We start from the raw sequence: 22,327 nt of genomic DNA, 5'->3' as shown, positions 1-22,327 counted from the left end.
GTGATGGAGGGAGGTAAAAGCTGTGAGAACTGGTGCATCAGGGCCAGGAAACCGTCAGTACCTCTGGACTTGCAGAAAGTGGTGGTGCGGTGCAAAGGTTTGGTTTGAAACTTCTGTTATTGGCTTAATTGAAACATTATCCATCCCGCCTATGAGGAACCTTAATGGTTCATGCAAGTCGCATGTCGTTAGTTATCATAGTTATCACACGTTGCTTCAAAGAACATGTTGAAGAAATCGCTTTTAATAAGGACTTGCTGACAGCACCACAAGATTTCTGGGGTTTCTGTAAGACCTTTTTTTTAAAAGAAGAGAGAAAAAAGAAAAGATTTTAAAGAAAATCAACAGTATAAAATCCCCCAGCTGCTTAAAGGTCCCGTAATCTGCTCTGCCTGCCCCTCAGCCTGGAGACGAAGGTGCAGACACCTTGCCACGCAGCCAGATGTTCTGCATCTGGACGCCTCTTTGCCAGACAGGTCGCATTCCTGCACGGCTGTTTCTTCTGCTTCGTGCTTTCAGCACCAGGTTTATTGGTCGCAGTGACTTGGGTTGGTTTCCAAAGTAATTTTTCCACAGAGAGCAGCTCCAGGATTTGGGCCATTCCTTGAAACCATTCAGAGTGGGCTGATTTTCCGACAGTGTCTTGTCTGGAGACCATCCCAGGTTCAGGCTTTTTAGCTGGTTTAGAAAAATCTCCGTGTAGCTGCGATTTTTCCTGGTTGTATTTTGCTGCCAGGGAAGGGAAAAGAGTTTGCTTCCAATTCCTGGGGTAGATTTTGGTCTCAGAGGTACAACAGAGCCAGCCCCATGTGGTGGGGACACAGGGGGACTCTGTGCCCATCATCAAGGGGAGTGGGTGAGATTTCTGGGCTGCTGGAGGAGATCATGCAGTCAAATGTGTCCATGTTCCTGCTGCCTGCGAATGGTGGGATGAAGGGAGCCTGTTGTTGGTTTGGTTTTTATTCTTGTCTTCCAAAGTGTATTGAGGCTGCCTGACAGCACCAGCAATCAAAATACTTTACATTCTTCCAGGAGGTAAAATAAGAAAATCAGCTGAAAATAAGGTTCCCAAAATATCTCAGTAAACATGATAAAAATCAGCGTGAGCCCTTCAGCCTCTTCTGTCAGCCCTCGGCTCCCTCCCGGCTTGCCGGTGGCCACATCTCTCGCTGGCATGTGTCCGGGCATCCTGGGGCTGGGCTTGTGCCAAGTGACCCCAACCAAGCATTTTACTTTGCAACCCAAAAGATGAAGCATCTGCTTATTGGCTTTTGTGAGCTTTATATTAATTAGTGCTTAGAAAGAGCTTGCAAGTCCTTGCGTGCCAAGTGCCGAGGTAGAATGCAGTTATCTTCTCATAATGTCTCCACCGGGATGTCTTGCTTTGGCGTTTGCTCCTCCAGCCTGGCTCGGCCGCGGTGGGGGTGCGGGGTGTCCGTCGGTGTGTAACTCTGCCCCCTCCCCAGGTGAAGCCGTGGGGAAGAACAGCGTGGTCCCTTTGCCGTACGAGAGGTTCCTGAAGGAGCCGGGCTCACTGGCGGTGGCCGGCTTGCCTGAGGGGATCAGCTTTAAGAAACCCATGGAGTACGATGTGAAGTCCCTGATGGCCATCTTAGAGCACAGCCACAGTATCCGCTTCAGGCTAAAAAGGTAATTCTGGGGTTCCCCGAAGGGGCAGGAGGGCAGTGAGCCCTCGGGATGGTGGCTCCTGTAACGTCAGTGAGTGACAAAGATTTTGCATGGAGGAGACAGGAGGGTCTCCCCCGTGTCCCAGCTTCTCCCTTAGACCCAGAAACCTGGATCCCACCACGCCAAACCCAGCCTTGCATGGAGGTTCGTTGGTGTCAGGTAGCTTGAGACCATTTCGGACTCATTCCTATAATAATTGCATGTAAACGTGCACATTAACCACATCGTGTCGCCGCCAAAATTTCCACTGCGGCTAGCTAAGTGCTTTCTGGTCTCCAGAGAGATTTCCAGTGTAAACGCTGCGAGCTTCTTCCCAGGCTGAAATGGGATTTTAACAGCAGACAAGGAGGGAGGGAAGGTGGGAGACCACGGCGGGGCAACCTCCCCATCTTGGCCACATATTGGCCAGGGGCTCTGCCGTTTTGGTGCAATTCCTCTGCATTTGCCAGGCTGGCAGCTCCTCGGATCTGTTCAGAGAAGTGCTGAGCGCTACCAGATACCTGCTCTGAAGGCTCGGCACTTCTGGAAAATCAGGCTGAGACAGCTAAAAGTAGGACACACAGAACTGGAGCTGTCTGTGAGCTTGTGGCCGCCTGTCTCATGAGAAGCGTGTGGGCTTCCTTGGTCTGAAGCTCATCCCTGGGCTGACGGGTCCCTGTTGGACGTGCCGTGGGTCCTGGGGCTGGGACAGGCACGGCAGTCTGGTGGTTACGGTCACACAAATTGTTTTACTCTTTAAACACACCGAGCTCAGTGGCTTTGCCCCAGCTAATATAAACACTTTGAACTACTATAATACCAACCGGTTCCACTTAAAGAAGACAAAAATGGTGCAGACGCTCGAAGAAACTGGTGGAGGTTGGGTGATGGCTGTAATTTCTGGAACAAGAGCCTGGCAGTGCAGCGTGTCCCCCAGTCCTGGGCACAGCTGTCCTTCTCCCTCCACATCCTTGCTCATCCTGGCTTAGCAGAGCCAGAGCACCAAAGCAACCTGTTTTTTTCCTCATTTTCTCCCTCCTTTCCCCTCAGGCCGGCAGACGAGCCCAGCCGAGAGCCGAACCCCAGCGCCGAGCTGACTTGTACCTCCCTCGCCCCCAAGGGCGGCCGGGACTCTGGTGCCAATGGCCCCATGGCCAAACCCTCTGGCCAGGACCCCCCCTCCACCGTCACCAGCTTCTTATACGGCGTCTCACTGCCAACTCAGATGGCCGTCGACCTAAAGCAAGAGGTGTCCGGGCCGAAGGCGGCCGGCGAGGTGCTGCTGCCCCGGCCAGCGGGAGAGCTGAAGGTGCCTTCCTCACAGGAGTACAGCGACTGCTGTGGTAATAGCCTGGAGTTTGCTCTCAGACGAGGGCCTGGGCAAAGCCCACCCCCCCCGGCACTGACAGGGGACAGGCCGGGGTGTTCTGGCGGTCCTTGGATGAAAATTGGTGCAAAGCTTGGCCTGTATGGAGAGGAGTGGATCCCCCACCATTTTGTGTTGCCCCGGCCTTTCCCCTCCATTTCTGCCCTGACACACCAAGTGCTGCACCCCGAGGCTAGAGGAGCAGCTGGGGGACAGTGGGGACTTGGCCTGGCCAGGACCATGCTGGGTTGTCACAGGTCAGGGGACACGGAGGAGAGCTGATGGGGTCAGTGTCACCGGCAGGGACAGCACCCGGGGGCTTGCTCGGGTGCCCAGAGCATCGGTCAGGCTCTCATCAGCCCTTTCTCCTTGTCTCCCCTCTTGTCCAGGACAGAAATCGTCAGTCTCCGGAGGTCCCCTCATCCAGAATGTGCACTCGTCCAAGCGCATCCTCTTCTCCATCGTCCACGACAAGACAGGTCCGTGTCCCATTTTGCCGTTGGAGGTGGCCAGCAGCCACCTCTTGGGGAGAGGTTTCCCCCCAGCCCCATCTCTCTGTGCTCTGCTGGAGGATTTATACCCTTTACTTGCTGCAGCATCTCAGCTTCATCCCTGCTCAGGTCTGTCCCTGCCATCTCCACGATGCTCAGTCCTTCAGCAATGCCAGCCGGCTGGAAAATCCCGTCCCCGCTTCGTGCCCGGGGAACCGAGGCACGGCTGTGGGTGAGGCCGTTCACCTGAGCTGCAAACAGCAAATACCTGCCAGAACTTGGCGTTATTTCAAAGTAACTGAAACCCACTAACCCCGGCGTGATTCTGCAGTGGTGCCTGGGGGGATCAGCAATGGGGAGGAGACTCTGCCATTTCCCCACCTCCACCCCACCCAAGGGATATGCAACCTGAAATTCTGACGTGTTTACATCAAAACCCTCGCCTGCCCGTGTTAAAAAATACGTGTGGGAAAGCTGGGAAAGAAAAGGAGGTGAAAAAGCTCCTCTGCGAAACGGCCATGCCTTTCAAAGGTTCATTTCAGGTTGAGTTTGCTCTGTCCTGGAGGGTCTTTCATTTCAGGGTTGAGAAGTTTTATGGGGTCATTTCTTAAGAATCTGCTTTGCACATGCAGGGCTGCAGAGGAGGGTGCTTGGGCAGGGGAAGCCGGACCTTATCTGCCAGCCCGGCAAAATCCGCTCGGGAAGAGGGAAATCATTCTTTTTGAAGCAACAAAGTCTTGTTCCTGCTTCCCAGTGCTTTGCACCAGAAAAGTGCATCTGCTGTGTATGAACCATATGGAAGTTCCTTATTTCTTATATTTTGTTTTGATAGATAAGTGGGACAGTTTTATAAAAGAAACCGAAGATATCAACACCCTTAGGGAGTGCGTGCAAATTCTGTTTAACAGCAGATATGGTGAGTAGGAGTTAATATCCCATTATGCATCTGCAGCGCTTGTGGTTTGCATATCATTATATAGCAATCATTTTTGTTCCCTAACACAGCAGCAGAAGCCATATGCTAGAGCTCCCTTCTCTTCCTAACACATTTAGCCCAGCAGCTCCCAGTCTCTGAGTGTCTGCTGAAGGTTATGTCAATATTTCCATTTGGAGCCCCCGCCGCCGTCGAGGAATTTATAACTGGGCTGTAAACCAGCCCCGGTTGGAAGCGTGGAACGCCGGGTCGGAGCACCCGGGCACCGCCGGCGCTGGGGGCGAGGGGGATTTAAATTAATATAGCAGGAAAAAAGAAGGTTTTCATTATTGCAGCTGCTTTTTTTTCCGCTCGCACGGCTTACAGGTGTTGTTGGTGCTCCCCTTGCCACAGGCAGTGCTTTTTGGTTAGTTCCTGGGCGTTTGGGCAGCTGTAAGCTCAGGAAATTGCTTGGGAATGGGCAGATGGGCTGGAGGTTGTCGCCTGAACCATCCTCATCAGGCTGTGGAATCCATGAGTTACAGACGGGCTATAGATACGTGCTACATCACTCGTGAGTTATAGATGGGCTATAGATACATGTTACATCACTCGTGAGTTATAGATGGGTTATAGATATGTGTTACATCACTCATGAATGGGCTATAGATGAGCTCTGTAACTTATAGACTGTAATTCACTGTGCAACTCCTGAATTATATATGGGCTATAGGTGAGCTCTGTAACTTATAATCTATATATGTGCTCTGCTACTCACAAGTTAAATAGTGACCTGCTGTGGTCTCGGGGAGGTTGGGGACGGCACGTGGGCCAGCTTGCCCCTGGTTTGAGCAATGCCGGGCACGTTTGGGGGTTTGGAGGACACTGTTAGCTGTGTTTGCGGCTGCCTTGTCTCTACGTTGTCCCATCTCCCGTGAGCGAGCTGCTCCCAGGGCTCATCTTGCGGGACAAGCAAAGGAGAATTGGGCAGGAGGCACTCGTTATCCTTGGGTTGAAGCCTTTACACCTTCATTTTATCATCTGTAAGAGGAAGAGCCCGTGTTTGAGTGCAAACCATGCGTTCATCTTTCAGCTGAAGCCTTGGGGTTAGACCACATGGTCCCTGTCCCGTACCGGAAAATTGCCTGCGACCCCGAGGCGGTGGAGATCATCGGCATCCCGGACAAAATACCCTTCAAAAGACCTTGCACCTACGGCGTCCCCAAGCTCAAGAGGATACTGGAGGAGAGGCACAATATCCATTTTGTCATCAAAAGGTGGGTGGCAAGGGCAACTGCACAGGCTCAAGGGGGCTTGAGGATTTAAGCTCTGTTCCCTCCACGCTTAGAAGGTTTATTTGACACCTAAAACTCATTTTACCCATTTTAATGGAAAAGAGCTATAATTCTGCGCAACCCCCCACCAACCTCTGTTTTCCATCTCTCTCTCCACTTTTTGCGAGGATGTGGCAGGGTTGGCCATACCACGGTCACCCCCAAGCCCCGCCACCCTGTTGTAAGTCCATGCAGACATTACCAGTGCCATCCTAAGCATTTTGGGTGGTATCAGGACCCCCTGATCACGACACGACTATCTCTAATGGCATTTGGTGTCTGGGAGGAGGAACATCCATATTCACACTGCACGGGGATTCCCCTCCACCTCGTTTTGCAGCATGGCTTATGGGCGTCCCGTGTATAGGATGATGAGGATGTATCGCCTGCGGGCAGGGCGTTGTGTCTTGGTGACTGTATTTGCACTGGAGCAGGAGGAGCAGACGCTTTCCTGGTTATCTCTGCACCGTGCAACCCCTCTTTGCTTCCCTGTCAGGAAAATCTGCTTTATAATATATTTATTTATTCAATCCTTGCCTCTGTAGTGCTCATGTTGTTCCCTTGCTAGAGGTGTGAAACTACAGCGCAGTACCTTTGCATAGAAGCTGTGTGTGGCTCTAAAATACAATATGTGGGAGAAAGGTGACATCCCCAAGGGTATGTGTGCCACAGCAGGAGGGTGTAAATACTGCAGCTCTGTGCTGGTGGCGTCTGCTTGATGATCTGTGTTGTGAAATGAAGGTCCAGCAACAGCTACTTCGGTCCCATCATCTCTTTTGGTAAAGCCAGCCTGTAGCAGCCTCATTTAATAAGTTAATTAAATGAAGAGAAGGGCTTATAAGCAGATTTAAAGGTGCTTTAGTTAAAGAGCATATGCTGTAAGATTGCTTGTTTGCACAACAGGCTAAAAGGCTTCTTTTTTTCTTTTTGGCTGAAAAATTCTTTCCCTTTTTTTTAGGGGATGAATAAAATCACTGTTTTGGCTTGGTTTAATGCTGTTCATTAATAAAACCTAAAATTCAGTCATTAGACGCACCTATTTCTAATCCCTTTTTTTTTTGTCGTTTCCTCCTAGGATGTTTGACGAGAGGATTTTTACAGGTACGTTTGATTTATTGCCCACAAAATTGAAAGATTACCCAGAGAAGCAGAGTTGAAATAATGTCGCCTGTAAGCAGCAATAGTGCAGGACACGTGCAATTACGCTCAGTGAGGAGAAGCCTCGGCTGTGCCCTGCACGCAGCTGTGCCGAGACCGCCGTTGCCTGCGATCGGTGCAAGCACCGTGCGCCCTTTAAATCATGTTCTGGAGGTTTAAGTGAGAAATCCCCAGTGCGTGAGGCTGGGCTGGCTCCCTGCGCCAGGCTAAGCCGCAGCTCCAGGCAGCACATGGCATATTGCTGTGCTTTCAGGGGGAAGAAAAATCACTGCTGGGTTCCTCGCTGGTAAATTATTCCCGTTTTCTTTTTGGCTGGGAAGCGCTAGCGTCATCCAGCTGCTGTTTTTAAAAGAAAAACTTTGGTTTTTTCTCAAGAAAATGATTTTTTAAGCTCTAACCCACCCCCAAGGGATGGAGCACTGAACTGTGCCTTGGGATACTTGGATTTTGCTTGCGAATCCGCCGTGGTTGTGCGGTATGTGGGGGGAGGCATTGCACATGTCAGTATATCAGCTCAAGAGCTGCCGATGGAAGCGCCGTGCTACAAACTCAGGGTTCCACGGCGAGGTGGTGCAGGTGGAAATTAGGGGAAGAGGAGGCAAAGCCAGCAGCACTGGGGCTGGTGGCAGCTCCCCCTCCCTGCCTGGTCCCTGCAGGGTTACCAGAAGCAAAACACATTAAACCAGGCTTTTTGTGATTCGCATCAGCACATCTGACTGTGCAAAAGCATCTGCTGAGTCAGGAGGTGCCATTTTTGCAAAGATACTATTTTCTGAGTGGAGCTGTATTTTAAGTTGGCGACTGCAAAATATCCCAAAGCTTCCCCATACAGTTTTGCTCACCCTTTAATTAAAATACCCACCACTGCTGGGAAACCTATTTTTTGCTTCTCCCCTGGGTAGCAGCTTCAGGCAGGCTCCGCTGCTGCAAGAACAAGATTTGGTCCATAGAAAGCACAAATTAAAAGGAGTCTTTTGGACTGTCGGTAGATAAATAGTGAGTTTAAGACTCCGTATTGCTGCTGGTCCCATTGCCAGAGCCCTGCCCTTCCTTGCAGGCTAGAGTAGAAGGGAAAAAGGCTTCGTGTTCCCATGGACAAGGTGTATTTTGGAAGGGTGGGGATGTCACGATGGCACTTTGAGACCACCAAAGGGCCTTTGGCAGCAGCTATTTAGCAAGACACCGACATGGTTTCTGCAGCCTCACGGCGTAATTTCATTCCCTCCTTCCTCCAGCACTAATTCTTCAGCTTTTCGCTCACGTTCCCTGCCCAGTTTTCATTTCCTACCCTGCCTTCAGATCATTCTTTTCATCTCCAATGCCATTGCTGAGTCTTCGTTCCAGCTCCTTTCAGGTTGCTGAGGAACAGGGAAGGGTGAGGGGAGGTTTTTCATGGTGACAAGATGCTTTTGTCCCCCTCCGCGTGGCTGCAGTGGAGATTTCTCCTGCTGCACGTGGAGCTTGGAGCTGTAGGATGGGCCTGCCTGTGTCCCCGCTGCTCTGGGCTTTGCTGAGCTCCTGTCCTTTGCAGCACATCCCCTCCCTTGGGACAGGGCTGTCCCCGCGCTGGGGCTCGCTCCTGCAGCACTGAGCCACGGCCCCGGCCATACCTGGATTTCCCAACAGAGTCGCCACCTCTTGACACCCTGTCCCAGCATCCAGCCCTTTCCGGAGATGCTCTGTCCCTGGCAGGGCTTCCCAGAACACACTTCATTACGCAGAGCTTTAAGCAAGCACCTTGCTATTATTTTAGCATGTAAACCCAATTAAATCTGCACCCTTGCCTTTGCAAGCAAGTGACTCTTGAAATCCTGTCACCCCACCCTGATCTCAGCTCTGGGACTAGCGGGGGGCAAAAATGGAGGTGGAAAAGCTGCATTATTGGCACCTCTGGTTTCTAATTCTGCTTTTTCTTTTCCTTCCAAACCTACCCTGTGCACCTGGCACCAGGAAGCAAATTTACCAAAGATCCAACCAAGCTGGAGCCGTCCAGCCCCCCCGGGGAGATCTCCCCCGAGCCGCACCGCGGGGCCGGGCTGGACCTGGCGGGGACCTCCCAGGCCAACAGCAGGTACGTGACACTCCTGTCCCTCGGCCACCGCAAAGTGACGTCCCTCAGAGAGTTACTTTGGGGGTATTAATGTGCACAGTGGGTTATTGCACCTGCTGGGGAGGGTGCAGTGGGTGCAACTCAGCGGCAGCGTTGGGGAGATGTTATAGGTAACGTGGTTGTAAGGGCGTCGTTCTTCTGCCTCCCTAAAAACCCGCTGCGATGGTACAGGCGGGAGACTGAGCACCCCCATCCTTTTGCAAGCCAAAACTGCAAAGTTTGGAATCATTGATGTTGTACAAAACTGATGAAATCGAGGCCGTGCCCGGGCAGGCTGGGATTATCTGCAGGAGCACTGTTAAAGCATGGCCTAAGGATTCGCCCTCAGCTGGCACTGTAACAGGACATCCTGCTAATTAAGGATTACTTGTTTATAAAGCTTACAGGGAGACTAATAGCGGATTAACGGATGTTTTAATAAAGGTGGGGTTATAGAGTTCAGCAGGGCAGGAGGCTTTTTATGAGAGTACCTGTTTCGGGTACAACCATGTCACGAGCTAGATGGGTTTGCAATTTGCTGGCAGCACCTACAGAGCATATAGCATTGCTTTTCAACCCGTGCTGGGAGATACAGAAGGGATTTTTCTCTGTGTAGCTCCAGTTTCCTGTATTTTTTGCTTCAGCTGGTCTGAAGCAAGGTAATTTTTAGCCACAGCATTTACCTTTAAAATCACTTTAAATAAAAGAAGCGGGGCAGCAGTTCATAGCAGTGTAACTGATGCTTGCAGGCAGGTCTGTAACTTGTTCCCATCTCCTCTGTGGCATGTGTTGGGTTCCCTCCCTCCTTGGTTCTTCATGGACATGAGTCCACCACGAGTTGAAGCCTCCTGGTTCTCCCAGTGCTGTTTCAGGTTTGTTCCCAGGGATGTGGCTGCTGGGTGTCCCCAAAGCCGTGCTCGCCCAAGGACTATGAACCTGCCCCATAAGCAGCATTAGAACAGGCACCTTGAGAGGGCAGAGACCTCTCAAGCTGCCCAGTTTGGGGGGCTGGCATTTGGCACCCAGCCCTCGAGGTATCTCCAGCTTTAAAGGAGGATTTGGGGGTGGTTTGGTGGTGGAGCGCAGCTCACTCTGCCTGCTGCAGGGCTAAACTTAAATATTGTGAAACCTCCCAATGCACTGATACCACCTATCTGCGGGGAAAAGCAGGTGGATATTCAAATCCCACTTTTGTTCTTCTGCAAATAAGGAACATCTGTTCCATGGCTGGAGCAGAGCATTTCCATAGCAGTTAGTCCACCCAGGTGAGGGTCCAGTTCTAGGGCAAGGGCAGAGCCAGACAGAAACATAGAAACATTGAATCATAGAACAGTTTGGGTTGAAGGGACCTTCCCAGCTCCCCAGTGCCCCCCCTGCCATGAGCAGGGACATCTTCACCAGCTCAGGTTGCTCAGAGCCCTGTCCAGCCTGGCCTGGGATGTCTCCAGGGATGGTCCATCCACCACCTCTCTGGCCAACCTGGGCCAGGCTCTCACCACCCTCAGTGTAACAAATTTCTTCCTCATGCCTGAATTTCCCTCCTTTAGTTTAAAACCATCACCCCTCGTCCTATTGCAACAGGCCCTGCTAAAATGCCTGTCCGCATCTTTCTACTCCAGGGAGAAATACCAGATGCTGTGAGGAGTAACACACTCCCTGGAGAAGCCCTCCTTCCAAATTTCCTTAGTGAAAGGTTGATTTTGACCCAAAATGAGAGTTAAAACCCTTCCCACAGCTCCTAGCTAATACATACAGTACTTTCTAGACCAGAGATTCTTTTTACCCGTACCACATTTAGGAAGAACATTTCAAGAGCACTCCTGGCTTCCTTCACGTTGCCTGTAGTTTGTTCTGCTGATGCTGCTGAGTGGATTTAGGCAAGAGAAGTGCTTTTGAGCATCCCCCTTGAGGCAACAGGGATGTGGCGCTGGCTCTGAAGGGTTTTCCTTCCCCCTGAAGCACCAGCGTCGTGGAGGGATGTGTTTTGCAGTGCCTCCCCGGGCCCCTTACTGCCAAAGAGCCGTGGTTGTTCTTGGTTAAGAAAGAGAGAGACAGAAAGCAATCATGTCCTGAGAAATGCAAAGTAATCTCATTTGGATGCCGAATGCCTTGGGTAAATTCCTGAGCATGCAAAGTTAACTGCAGGCGCGAGTTTGGGATAGCGCCCAGTTTTCAGGGGAGAAAAGCTTTGGGCAGAATAAATATTTATCAAATCAATTGACTTTTTTCCTCTTTCCCTGTTTGCTTTAGCTCCATGAGTAACCACATTGTAATGATGCTTTATGCACTGCTCACTGCCACAAAGGGATGGAGTCAACCAGGTTTTGAGCTTAAAACCCCTCTTGCTTCCAGGAGCTCCCTGCTGCGGTCATGTCCGTTGGTCTCTATCGGCAGAGATGACACCAGGGGAGAGGTTGGGAACAGGACTTGAGTTGCAGAAAAACCCGCAGACCGTGGGTTTCTCTTGCAGCCATGGATGCCGTGGCACTGTTGAGTTTTTCAGCGTTCCCTTTGGTTGCTCCATGACCACCTCTCATGTCTGCCTTTCCCTTCCAGGTCCGAGAAGTGCAGTGTTTCTGAAAGCTGTGAGCCAGGTGAGGAATAATTAATTTTCTCTTGCGAAATAGTGATATTTGTAGGGGGAACACTAAAGAAAGTTGCCTGTGTAGTAACCAGTTACCCATTTGCCCCACGGGACAGTTCTTTCAGGATTTTATCCCCATTCATTAGATACAGAGATGAAGGGTCTTATCCTGTGACCTTTCAGTTGGGTCCCAAAAGTGCATAAATAGAAATAACAAGACTTAAGCACATGCTTAAATGCAATGCTAAGGGAAGTCTTCAGTCTCAGAGTTCCCCTTTCCCAAAAAGCTGCCACGATTGGATCACCCAGAAATCAGCAGCGTTGGTGCTCTGCAAATGAGAAGGAAACGCTTTTCCCCAGTTTTAGGGGCTTAAATCACCACTGAGTAGGTGAAGCCACGCAGAGCCTCACTGTCCTGCCTGCCCCAGCTGTGACCCAGCCCCTTGCAGTGAATCAGTCCTACCCTAAATGAGGATATCTATCCGGAGATAAGAGGCAGCTGGGCTGAGCAGCATCCCCCAGGGCAGCCTCTCCATGGGCTGGTGTGGGTTCCCCACCTCCTGGGGTTCAGCTGGTCCTGCCCTGGTGTGATGCAGCTGTGATCAGCCCTCCCAGAGCATGGCTCTGCAGAGGAGCTTATCTGAAATGTGAGATTGGGAGCATTAAAAATGCCAGAAGTGCCTGTTGGAGATGGCTCCTCCTGGATCCCCAACAACACTTACAGGTAACTCAGTCTAAGTGAGGAAAGCCAGGAAACAAGCACATAACCAGAGCAAGCAACCAGTTTGAGGCCACCAACAGCTCCTGCCAGCCAAGCTGTTTTCAGAGGCTGTGTCCATGGGAGCCCTTCGGGTACCTTGATGCCAATGGCCTTGATGCCACTTGACCAAAGTCTGGTTGCTGCAGGATGCTCAGCCAGCACTGAAGTCACAGCTCTGGTTTCCCTGCCTGCATTCAGCAGATGTGGCATGGCCCATTCCTCTTGGCAATTGCCTTTTGTTGCATCTCCCCGGTAGGTACCTCAGGAGATCTGGGTGGGATCAGGCAGATCAAAATCGAGCCGGACGAGCTGGACATCATCCAGATCACTGTGCCAGGTAGGCACTGGGGTACCGGCTGGTGCGGTGGCCTCTGTGCAGGCTGGGCTGCTGCCTGACATCTCAGCATGTTGCTTTGAGAAGAGGATGTTTCACAGCACAGAAGGTCCCCTGTGCCCGTGCACTGGTGTTTCTTCTCTGAAGGTCATTTTAAGGGGCATATCAGAAATCAGTGGATTTCCTGGGGGCAGTACAAGGTGGTTTAGGGCTTGCTCTGTCTCTCCTGCATTGCTTTTTGTTGCTGCCTTTCCCTTGAGAAAGTGAGCCTGGTTTACTGTTTCCCCTCATGCTCGGGCTTAGAGGATCCCAGGTATCGAGTGCAGGATGTTTTTGATGAGGTCCTTAGTTTAGAAAAACAGCCTGGTTAGTTATGAGTTCATAAGAACAGGTTTAATATTAAGCATGTGCTGAAAATGTGTTGGAATTGGTTGTACCAATGCATTTCTTCACGTTTCTGCCCTGAGAGGTCGGTGGTGATGGAGGTGAGCGGTTGGGTGCTTGAGGGGCAGCTGGGAGAGTTGTTTTCCATTCACCTGACCTGGACAGTGCAGCAAATGGTAGGATGATCCCCAGGGTTTCATGAGCGGATAGTTAGCACTTTGCATTTTCAGTGTGCTTTACAAACATTAATTAATAATCTCATGAGAATGAGGGCAGCAACAGGACTCCCAGCATGCCCAAGGGTGAGCGATGCTGTGGACAGCAGTGACACCCAGCCCCACCACACCAGTGTGATCTCTGTCACACCCAAATTATAACAACCCCTTAATACAGTGATATCTGGGGAGTCACTCCAGGCTTATCGTAGAATGGACTTAATGTACAGTTAATATAGGGGAAGGAGAAGAACAAGGTATAGTGCTAGATCAAACATTTAATTTTCAACTTGGCAGCTAATGGAGGAGAAGAAAGCTAATATGTGGCGAGCTGGCAGTGTGTGGGAGGAGGAGGAGGTGTTATCGCTTCTCTGGTGCCGGGTAGATCACACTTCAAGGCCAGAGTCCACCTTTTCTTACCTTATTTGAAGATCGAGTTCAATCAGAGGGAGTACAGCTGAGGGCAGGGAGGAGGATTAATAGGCAAGAGGTGTTCATCTACAGGGAGAAATTGATGAAATTTGGATTATTTATCCTGTGAGGTGGTTGATTAAGCAGTGACCTGACTGAAGTATTTAAAGTAGCTGAAGGTTTATTTAAAGCTAAATTTGGGTAGTTCTTTGAGGGCACTGGAGAGCCCAGCATTAGGGGAAACAGGTTTAATCATGCATGCAGGTTACATAAGGGAAACCAAACAGGTGTGATTTTGGGGAGGAAGGCAGCATTGCTGGAACGGTTTTCCCTCAGTGGAGTAGCTAAGTCAAGCAGCATTAACTTTTTAAGCCAAAATTGAGTGTCCAGATGGAATTAAGCCAAGTAAATAGTTTTGAACTCTTTTTGTTCTTTATCTTCCATGGAGGTTGGGAAGAAGCTTTTGATCTTTTCCCTTGGGCCAAGAGGTCGGGTGTGTTTCGGAGGCGAGCTCCGGGTGGTCCTGGGGAGGAAGAAGGCAGATGCGCCCCCAGAGCAGCTCCTGCTGTGGGGCTGTGTTGCGGGGGAGCCCTTCGCTCAGCCCCTGCTGATGGGCCAGGGCCTTCTGAACCCTGTTTTGGGGACGGTCCCCTCCATCACTGAAACAAAAGCTGCCCATGGGGTTTTCTCCGCAGACCGATCGCCCGGTTCAGATGAGATGCACGACCCAGCACCCACGCACGTATCCTCGGAGGAGTCGAACTACATCGTAGAAACAGTAGCAGGTACCAGGAATGAAGCATCCAGGAGACTCTGTGGGGGCATGGGAGTTTGTGCATGTGTCAGAAATGAGTAAATACCATTTAGGAGCCGTGGGGATGGAGTTGGGACCTGCTTCCAGAGTCGTGACCTCAGTCAAGCCAGCTGGGAGCTCTGACCAACAAACTGGTGGCTTTTTCAGCACTGCTGCTTCTTCCCAGACCTCTTGGATGTAGGCGATGGGTTTGTTTTGCCTGTGCAGCTCCTGGCGTGATGCTGCCAGCCCGAGCCTGCACTGGGACGTGTGCTCAGAGCTTGGGGAGGGGAGGAGGAGCTGGATGACTGCAGGGGACCTGGGGACGTCCTGCCCACGTCTGGTCTGGTTTTACTGGTGCTGGCCACCGCTAACCCTCCTCTTCCTCAGCAGGGACAGAGAAGGGGCCCAGCGAGGAGTCACGGCATGAAGAAAAGCAGAGAGAGGGATCAGGTGAGTGTACAGTGAGCTTTGCCCATCATTGCAAGTTTTTGGATGCAGATGTATTTTGCGTTGGGTTTTGTGGGCTTCCTATATGATCAGCAAAGCATTCAGCCTCCAAAAAGCCCGGTACAGAAGGTGTTGCTGTGTTCCTGGGCTCTGTCCTCCCTACTCTTGCCCAGATTTACTTTTTCCCCCATTTTGTCCCTCCTTGCTGCCAGCAGAGCTCTGTGGCTGGTGCATGGCTGCCCTTCCTTGCTCAGGGATGAGCTTGGAAGCAGCTGCTCATGGTTTGGCATCAGTTTGAGAGGTGTGAAGAGCGTGTGGCCGGCCCTGCCAGGGCTCACGGGCTGCTTGCCTGTGCTGTGTGTTGCTGGCCCCAGAGGCAGCTGGTTTTTCAGAGCATTTCTCTTTTTCTTTTCTGTTTGTTTTTATTTTTTTTTTTTTGCAGATGGCATAGGGGATGTTTTAAGTCATTTGAGAAAACAAGTTGAAATTTTGTTCAACACAAGATACGGTAAGATAGTCATAAAATTAACGCATGTTCATCATGCCAAGTGCTGGCCTCTGCCATGGGGAGCTCCTAATTGCTCACAAATGTCACCTACCATTTCCAAACCAGCAGCTGAGTAAAGGTGCAATCTAATTTGTTCATTTGCTGTCTGCTGGGCTTACAAATGCATTTGAAATCTCCCCGGGCCTTGTTACTGCAGCTCTTCGTTTCCTTGATGCTTTTTCATCTGGCTGCAGCCCAGGAATTGCTGCCATGACCTTCAGTGGTGTAGGCAAGGACCAAAGTGGTTTCCCCCATCACTTGTTTGAAATATCAGAGAGGATTTTCCACCTGAGGTGGTCACAGCGTGGCTCAACAAGGCTGGTGGGACCCTGTGTTGGGGGCTGGCACTCGGCATCCTCTGTTTGCCCCTCTTTATAAAGGTTATTTAACCTGGAAAAAATACTAGTGAGGTCATGTGCATCTTGAGAGCTGGCAGAAGGTCTTTGCCAATGGAAGGACCAGGAGACACAGGGAAGGAGAGCAGGGGAAGGACAAGGGCTGGGATGCTCTGGGCAGGCTGAGGCGCTGGGGATGCAGCTGGAACAGCCAGCAGAGCGATGGCTCTGTGTGCACCCCGCGCTTTCATAAAGGACTGAGGGTCCTCATCCATGTTCGTGGGATTTTGTCCTGGTTTTTCACCTGGCCAAACAGCTCTGCCTGGTGCTGGCTGTTTGCTTGCTTATCAGCAATATTTAGCAGAGCAAAGGGAGCCCTCACTGCGGGTTGCACAGACTGCAGGGTGCCCCAGGCATGTTCCTCTTCCCCTCATCTGGCAGAGGAGCATCCATGGAGGGCTGGGCATGGGGTCCTGTGGCTTTGGGGAGAGATGCTTGCAGCCTTTATAGGAAACCCCTTTGACGTGTGCTGCTGCAAGGCAGCCTGTGTTAGCACAGCAAATGCAAAAGCCAGCTCCGGGCAGCAGCCTGGCTCTGTCCCTTGGCTGGTGTCTGCCATCAGGACATCCCACCAGGCACAGAGTGACAACAAACTCTTCAGAAACCTCTCCAAACCCCCACCGACATATTTTGTCACTGCTGCTTTGCCCTGACATGGAGATCCAGCAAGCTAACGAGGTTCGGTCCCCATGCAGCGAAAGCCATAGGAATATCGGAGCCAGTCAAAGTTCCTTACTCCAAGTTCCTGATGTATCCCGAGGACCTGTTTGTCGTGGGCTTGCCGGAGGGCATCCTGCTGCGCCGCCCCAACTGCTTTGGGATTGCCAAGCTGAAGAAGATCCTGCAAGCGAGCAACAACATCCAGTTTGTCATTAAAAGGTAAAGCAGGTGGAGCGGCTGTACCTTGGGGAGAATGTTCCTGCTCAGACATCCTGCTGCTGTGCAGTGTCCTAGGGAACATCCCTCTCTTGGTCACCTTCAATACATTTGCTTGATTAGAAGCAACCAAGGGTTGTTGCCTTGTTGGAACCATCCACGAGAGGCAGCAGTGTTGTCATCTCTCTGTCGATGTCTTTTGGGGTTTTACCCCACTTTTGCAAAGACTTGGCCCAGGAGCAGGGAGCACCCAAGGGTGGGTGAGAGGGAGCCGGAGCCTTTAACCTTCGGGGTGCTCAGGCGTGGGGCAAAGGATGTGACTGGGAGGCCTGGAGGGTCTTCTAATGGGAAGCAGCTCTGACCAAGGTCCAGAAGTGCACATCTGTGCCTCAGCAGGATGCTGTGGGCACCAGGGAAGGTGCTGTCATTGCACTGGGGAGCAGGGAGTGTCACAGGGACCTGTGAGAGGCCAGGACTGCTGTGACACAGCAGCATTGCCCTGAAAGAGGAAACAGATCCAACAGAAATGGATTTTAAAGTGTCTTTAGGTGTTTTGGGGTTTTTCTCACCCAAATGCTGGCTCAGCCTCCATTGCAGAGGAGAGAGCTGATGCAACCAATGTGGCAGGCAGCTGAAATGGAAAATAAACGTTGGGAGTACAGACATTTAGTGGCATCACAGCAGCAGCTCCCAGGCCAACCCAACTGCGTTTTGAGGGTTCTCCTGTTCCCCTCCCAGACCCTTTTCTCTGTAGCGCAACTCGTAACAAGCCCTGCTATCACCTCACTATGTGATTTTAGCATTTGACAATTTTGGGAGCCAACTGTATATTTAAAGGAGCTGCGTACAGCTTCTCCCATCCCTAAGAAAGATGCAGGACCGCGTGCCCTAAAAGCCTGTAACAGCTGATTTAAGCTGCCCACCCATCACCAGCTTATTCTCATCCCAGGGAGCATCACATCAGCTCACTAGAGTCTGTTGGCATGAAAATGCCTTCCAAAGTTCCTCTGCTGCATTGTGGGAGCTTCACAATTGCATTGGCCAGACGCGGTTGGTGGGTTGTGGCCGTCGGGGCACTGCCCCAGGGGACACCGGAGCAGCGGGGTGTCACTGGCCAGGGAGCTCACAGGTGTCGCCTCTGCTTCTCGCTGTTTTCCAGACCAGAGCTGCTGGCGGAGGGTGTAAAGGAGCCGGCGTCGGACAGCCCGGCAGCCAAAGGTAGGCTGCGAGACGCCCGGCAGCCGGGCCGTTAAGGACTAGGTAGGAGAGGAGTGAGAGCGTTTTCCTCCAGCGCGTCTCTTGCCTTCCCTCCCCACCTTGTTTTTTGGCTGGAAACCCCTTTCTGTGCATCCCCCTCGGAGGCACCACAAATCCTAACTCCTCTTATGTCCCTTCTCCCAGCCGCCGGTGAGAGGGACTCGAGCGAGGCGCTGCTGGAGGACGCTGTGAAGAGACAGGGCTTCCAAGGTGAGGGCCTGGAGGCATCTTGGGGGGGTTGAGATGGGGTCCTTGACCCATTGTGGGGCTGGTAGAGTAAATAGATGCGGGCAGGGAGCAGTCACAGGGTGTCAGGGCTTGGTAGGAGAGGAGGAGGTGGGTGAGATGACGGGAAGGACAGACATCCAGAAAACAAGATGCGCAGCCAGGCCGAGTAGTCCCGTAGGTCTAAGGAAGAGTCTTGATGCGCTTTGGCTGGTGCCCTAATTAACCAGCTTTGCTTATCTTGCCGTCTGACCTTGCGAGATGTGTAATTAAGTTTGCCTTTTCTGGAGTTTTTTCCGGCCGGGCGAGGTTTGTATAAGCACTGCTCCGGTCCGGCGTGTACCAGCACCCGACACGGTGGCTCTATCGCGGCGAGGAGCAATGGTGAGAAGCCCGTGGGCTGAGGGGCAAGTGCTGCCCTGCTCGAGCATCCTTTTCCTTGGGCCATGGGAGCCCGTGAGGGTTTGCAGGGAGGGACAGAGGCTTTTCAAAGGCTTTGGCTTTTCAGAGAGGCTTTGGAGTACATTTTATTTTAACGCCAGTAATTATCGCAACTGAATCTTCGATTTCATGCAGCTTTTATTCTTAGCAAACAGGCGAGGAAAAAAAAAAACAACATATTTCTGTTTAGATTATTTTTAAGGACTTTGAATGGCCCACTCCAGAGATTAGCTAATTGCAAGATAAGGACTTTCCTATAATTAGAAAATGGCATTACTTAAAAGTCACAGAGTGCCTTTTAATTTACCAGCAGAAGTCCATAATTGTTTCTTTATTTTACAGAAAATTATGATGCCAGGCTTTCTAGAATAGACATCGCTAACACACTGCGGGAACAAGTCCAGGACCTGTTCAATAAGAAATACGGTGAGAAACCAGGGTGGGAGTCAGTTTTATTCCCTCCTTATCCCCTCCTCATTTTTTGCTCCCTGTCTCTCCCCTCTCCTCTGGGTTCCTCCTTGCCAGGTGCTTTTTTGCCTCCCCCCTGAATGGGCAGCACCTCATGGGGACAGGGAGTGAGGGTCTGGGAACTGCTGCTCTTTGCTGCAGGCATTTGCAGTGTAGGTGGCTCCTTGGCCACCTTTTGTTTTGTCTTTTAACCCCCCTCCATGAGGAAGAATGATGGTAAATTAATTAGCATAGAATTGCAGAGCTGTGGGAGTACAGGCCGTGGCGGGAGGTTGGGGGACAAGTAGTTGCTGTCCCTCCTGTCCCCAGGGCACCTACCTTGTCTCTGCGGGGTGCTACCACAGCCTCTCTGCCCCAGCATCTGTTCTCTATCAAGCAAGGCAGGGAAGTGCTGTTATCCCCGTTTTCTAGGCAGGGGTAACACTTGTGTGGGTTCCCAGGTACACACAATAGCAATTATTATACTTGCAAGGAAATGTGTAGCCTCAGTCCTGCAGTGCGACCTCAGAGAAGGAATGTGCCTGTGGAGTTATCTCCAAATAATGTCCTGAAGCGAAGAGCAGCAGCTTTTCCATCCCTGCCACTGGGCATCATCCTACAGGACGGTGTCTCTCCTTGGCCCCGCCAGCTCTGCTGCGCGCTTGTGGCTGCCTCGGCACCGCTCCATCGTGGAGACGGCCCAAAAATGTTGGTCCTTGATCTAAAGCCTGACATGGTACCTTGAGCAGCCTCCTCATGCCTCACTGTGCTTTGTTGGGGCTGGGGATGGAGCCAAAGCCGTGGTAGAAATGGCATCCTTGGCATCCTGAAAACTTACTGCTTGCTTACCGCTTGCTTCTCTCTCAGGTGAGGCCTTGGGGATTAAATACCCTGTGCAAGTGCCATACAAGCGGATCAAGAGCAATCCAGGGTCGGTGATTATCGAGGGGCTGCCCCCCGGGATCCCCTTCAGGAAGCCGTGCACCTTCGGCTCACAGAACCTGGAGAGGATATTGGCCGTGGCTGATAAAATCAAGTTCACCGTGACAAGGTGCGTGGTGAGAGGTGTTGGTCACCCTGCCGGGCAGGAGGGGAGAGGAGGGAGCAACATAAATGCACCCCCAGCTCTGCCAGCCCCGTGGAGGCAGAGCTGTGCATACTGTAAATGCCTTCATCCCCCAAGACAGCAATTAAGTTGGCAGCTAATGGTTTGCATGAAGGAGGGGACCATAAAATAGAGACTCCTGCTGTTTCCTCCTGTCCACTGCCTGGGAGGTGGTGGGGAAGGCGTCAGTGGGAGAAAATGCAGTGTTTGGTGTGATGGTTGTATGGGCAGAGAAATCCCAGCCCCTTTTTGAGGAGGCTTGAAATAGGAAAAACATTGCTGGGCTTTTTGCTGGTGTAAGACAGCACTCAGGGTCCCACAGCGCCACAGAGCCACCGGGCACTGGCTGTTTGGGCAGGTCCAGTGGGTTTTGCAGCCAAATGGGATGGACACAAATGGGAGGGGAAAAGCACTTTATCACTGTTTCATTGTAACGTGGGACAGGGGAAAAAACGGTTTTAAGAGTGGCTTCATCAGCCTCTGTCTGGGCCACACTGTCTGTGTGCTTACTGATGGGACACACGCTGCCCCGAGCAGGGACCTCGTCCCCACCGAGCTCCTGTGGTCTCGCACGAGTGGTGGCACAGCAAGAGAAGGACAAACTGATCCCTCATCCCCCGGAGCTACAGGAGGATGCTTGGTCCAGGTGTGTTGCCTTCCCAATGGCGTTTCATTTTAAATCTCCTTTTTTCCTTATTTTTTACAGGCCTTTTCAAGGACTCATCCCCAAACCCGGTAAGAGATTATTTCTTTTTGCCTAAGTGATGCGTTGGCCAAGTGTTAGTGGTGGTCAGGCAGTTGTAAGCTGTGGATGGCAAGCAATAACTTTACCAGCTGGAGGAAAGTTGCCCCTGACGTCACATTTCTGGGCTTGCCGCTTTGGTTTTGTTGTTGTTTGGTGTGTTTGCTGACACTCCCCTGACTGAGACATCTGGCCTCAGCGTCACCCATCGTACTGCTGCTGGTGCCTTGAAACGATGGCACTTTTCAAGAGCTAATCTAGAGCAGGGATCTGTGTTCTGTATTGAAGAAAGAACCCGCTTTCTTAAGCATTTTGTTAAAATAAATAGGAGTTGCAATGAGCTGGCAGGTTTGGTGTCGTGGGGACGGGGTGATTAAGCACAGGGCTGCAGCAGCGTGGCAGTGAAAGCCCTTGTTGGCCCATGGGCGTGTGGAAACGCTGGGGACATGGGAGAGGAGAAGACAGGGTGTTTGGGGTGTGCTCTATACCCAGCTGCAGAAACAACCATCGCAGAGCCGTGTCCTTCCCCGTGCATCGCTGCGCTTGCTCTGTCCGTCGCTTCCAGGCTACCCAGAAAAGAGAGCTGCTGTTAGAAATGTGGGTAAAGACCTGTCTTGGTTTTAAATGTCTGTAATTACAACTGTTGGAAGAGCACAGATGGGTGCGAAAACCGTTGTCGTCTTTATTGATGGCTTCCCATTTCCTTGGCCAGCCTCCATGTGGATGGCACAATTTAGGGAAGACAGATATGACGGAGAGGAAAACATTTATATGCCCTTATTGGGAACAGCAAAAAGACGAGCTGAGAAATTCAGTCCAGGGCATGATCTTTGTGCTGATCTCTGCATCCCTGCATATGGCCCAACTGAGCTGATGGGGAGTCCCCCGAGACCTCTGCGGACCTTGGATTTAGACTCGTTATCTTTTGGTCCTAAGCAGCAAAGTTCCAGCTCACACCAGCTGGGCCTTAAACCAGCCTTGGATAAAATGCAAGTCTTGCAGAATTCTGCTTTTCCACGAAATTAGATGGCTATAACACCAGAGTAAGCCGAGGATGTATCCACTCCTCCAACTGCATCTTGTCTTCCCATTCCTCCGCCGTAATCGGTATAATTACGTTAAGAGACGCTGATCTGACACAAATCGCACCATTAACAAAGGAGCACATCAGAAGGCAAATACTTCAACCTGCCAGCTGGCTGGGAAACACAGCCTGATAAATAGAGATGTAGAGGAAATTGATTTTCCTTTCGATGCACGACATTTCTTTTTCTTCCTTCTCCAGCTGAATGCTCCTAGCACGGGCTGGCCTGTGCCAGCACAAACCCAAAGCCATCTTTTA

The 22,327-nt window shown here is 51.4% G+C and overlaps 1 protein-coding gene across 28 annotated transcripts in view; it reads left to right on the top strand.

Annotated features, from left to right (window-relative positions):
* The window catches only part of GTF2IRD1 (GTF2I repeat domain containing 1), a 63,264-nt gene that overhangs the window by 29,477 nt on the left and 11,460 nt on the right, over positions 1–22,327 (top strand). For 14 of the 28 annotated variants that reach the window (XM_065037200.1, XM_065037193.1, XM_065037197.1 and 11 more), the window contains exons 5-22: positions 1,467–1,650; positions 2,719–3,011; positions 3,424–3,513; positions 4,358–4,441; positions 5,532–5,715; positions 6,848–6,873; positions 8,881–9,001; positions 11,576–11,613; positions 12,620–12,700; positions 14,403–14,492; positions 14,891–14,953; positions 15,393–15,458; positions 16,588–16,771; positions 17,928–17,986; positions 18,170–18,235; positions 19,034–19,117; positions 20,006–20,189; positions 20,950–20,978. In XM_065037200.1, the coding sequence (XP_064893272.1) occupies positions 1,467–1,650; positions 2,719–3,011; positions 3,424–3,513; positions 4,358–4,441; positions 5,532–5,715; positions 6,848–6,873; positions 8,881–9,001; positions 11,576–11,613; positions 12,620–12,700; positions 14,403–14,492; positions 14,891–14,953; positions 15,393–15,458; positions 16,588–16,771; positions 17,928–17,986; positions 18,170–18,235; positions 19,034–19,117; positions 20,006–20,189; positions 20,950–20,978 (1,926 nt within the window). The remainder of the gene's footprint in view (positions 1–1,466; positions 1,651–2,718; positions 3,012–3,423; positions 3,514–4,357; positions 4,442–5,531; positions 5,716–6,847; positions 6,874–8,880; positions 9,002–11,575; positions 11,614–12,619; positions 12,701–14,402; positions 14,493–14,890; positions 14,954–15,392; positions 15,459–16,587; positions 16,772–17,927; positions 17,987–18,169; positions 18,236–19,033; positions 19,118–20,005; positions 20,190–20,949; positions 20,979–22,327) is intronic. The other 14 variants (XM_065037194.1, XM_065037199.1, XM_065037187.1 and 11 more) reach the window with 4 other exon arrangements.

This window comes from Columba livia, chromosome 20 (genome assembly GCF_036013475.1).
Source record: "Columba livia isolate bColLiv1 breed racing homer chromosome 20, bColLiv1.pat.W.v2, whole genome shotgun sequence".
Lineage (NCBI taxonomy): Eukaryota > Metazoa > Chordata > Aves > Columbiformes > Columbidae > Columba > Columba livia.
Note: the sequence above shows the minus strand (reverse complement) of the source record. Positions and strands in the feature narration are given on the sequence as shown.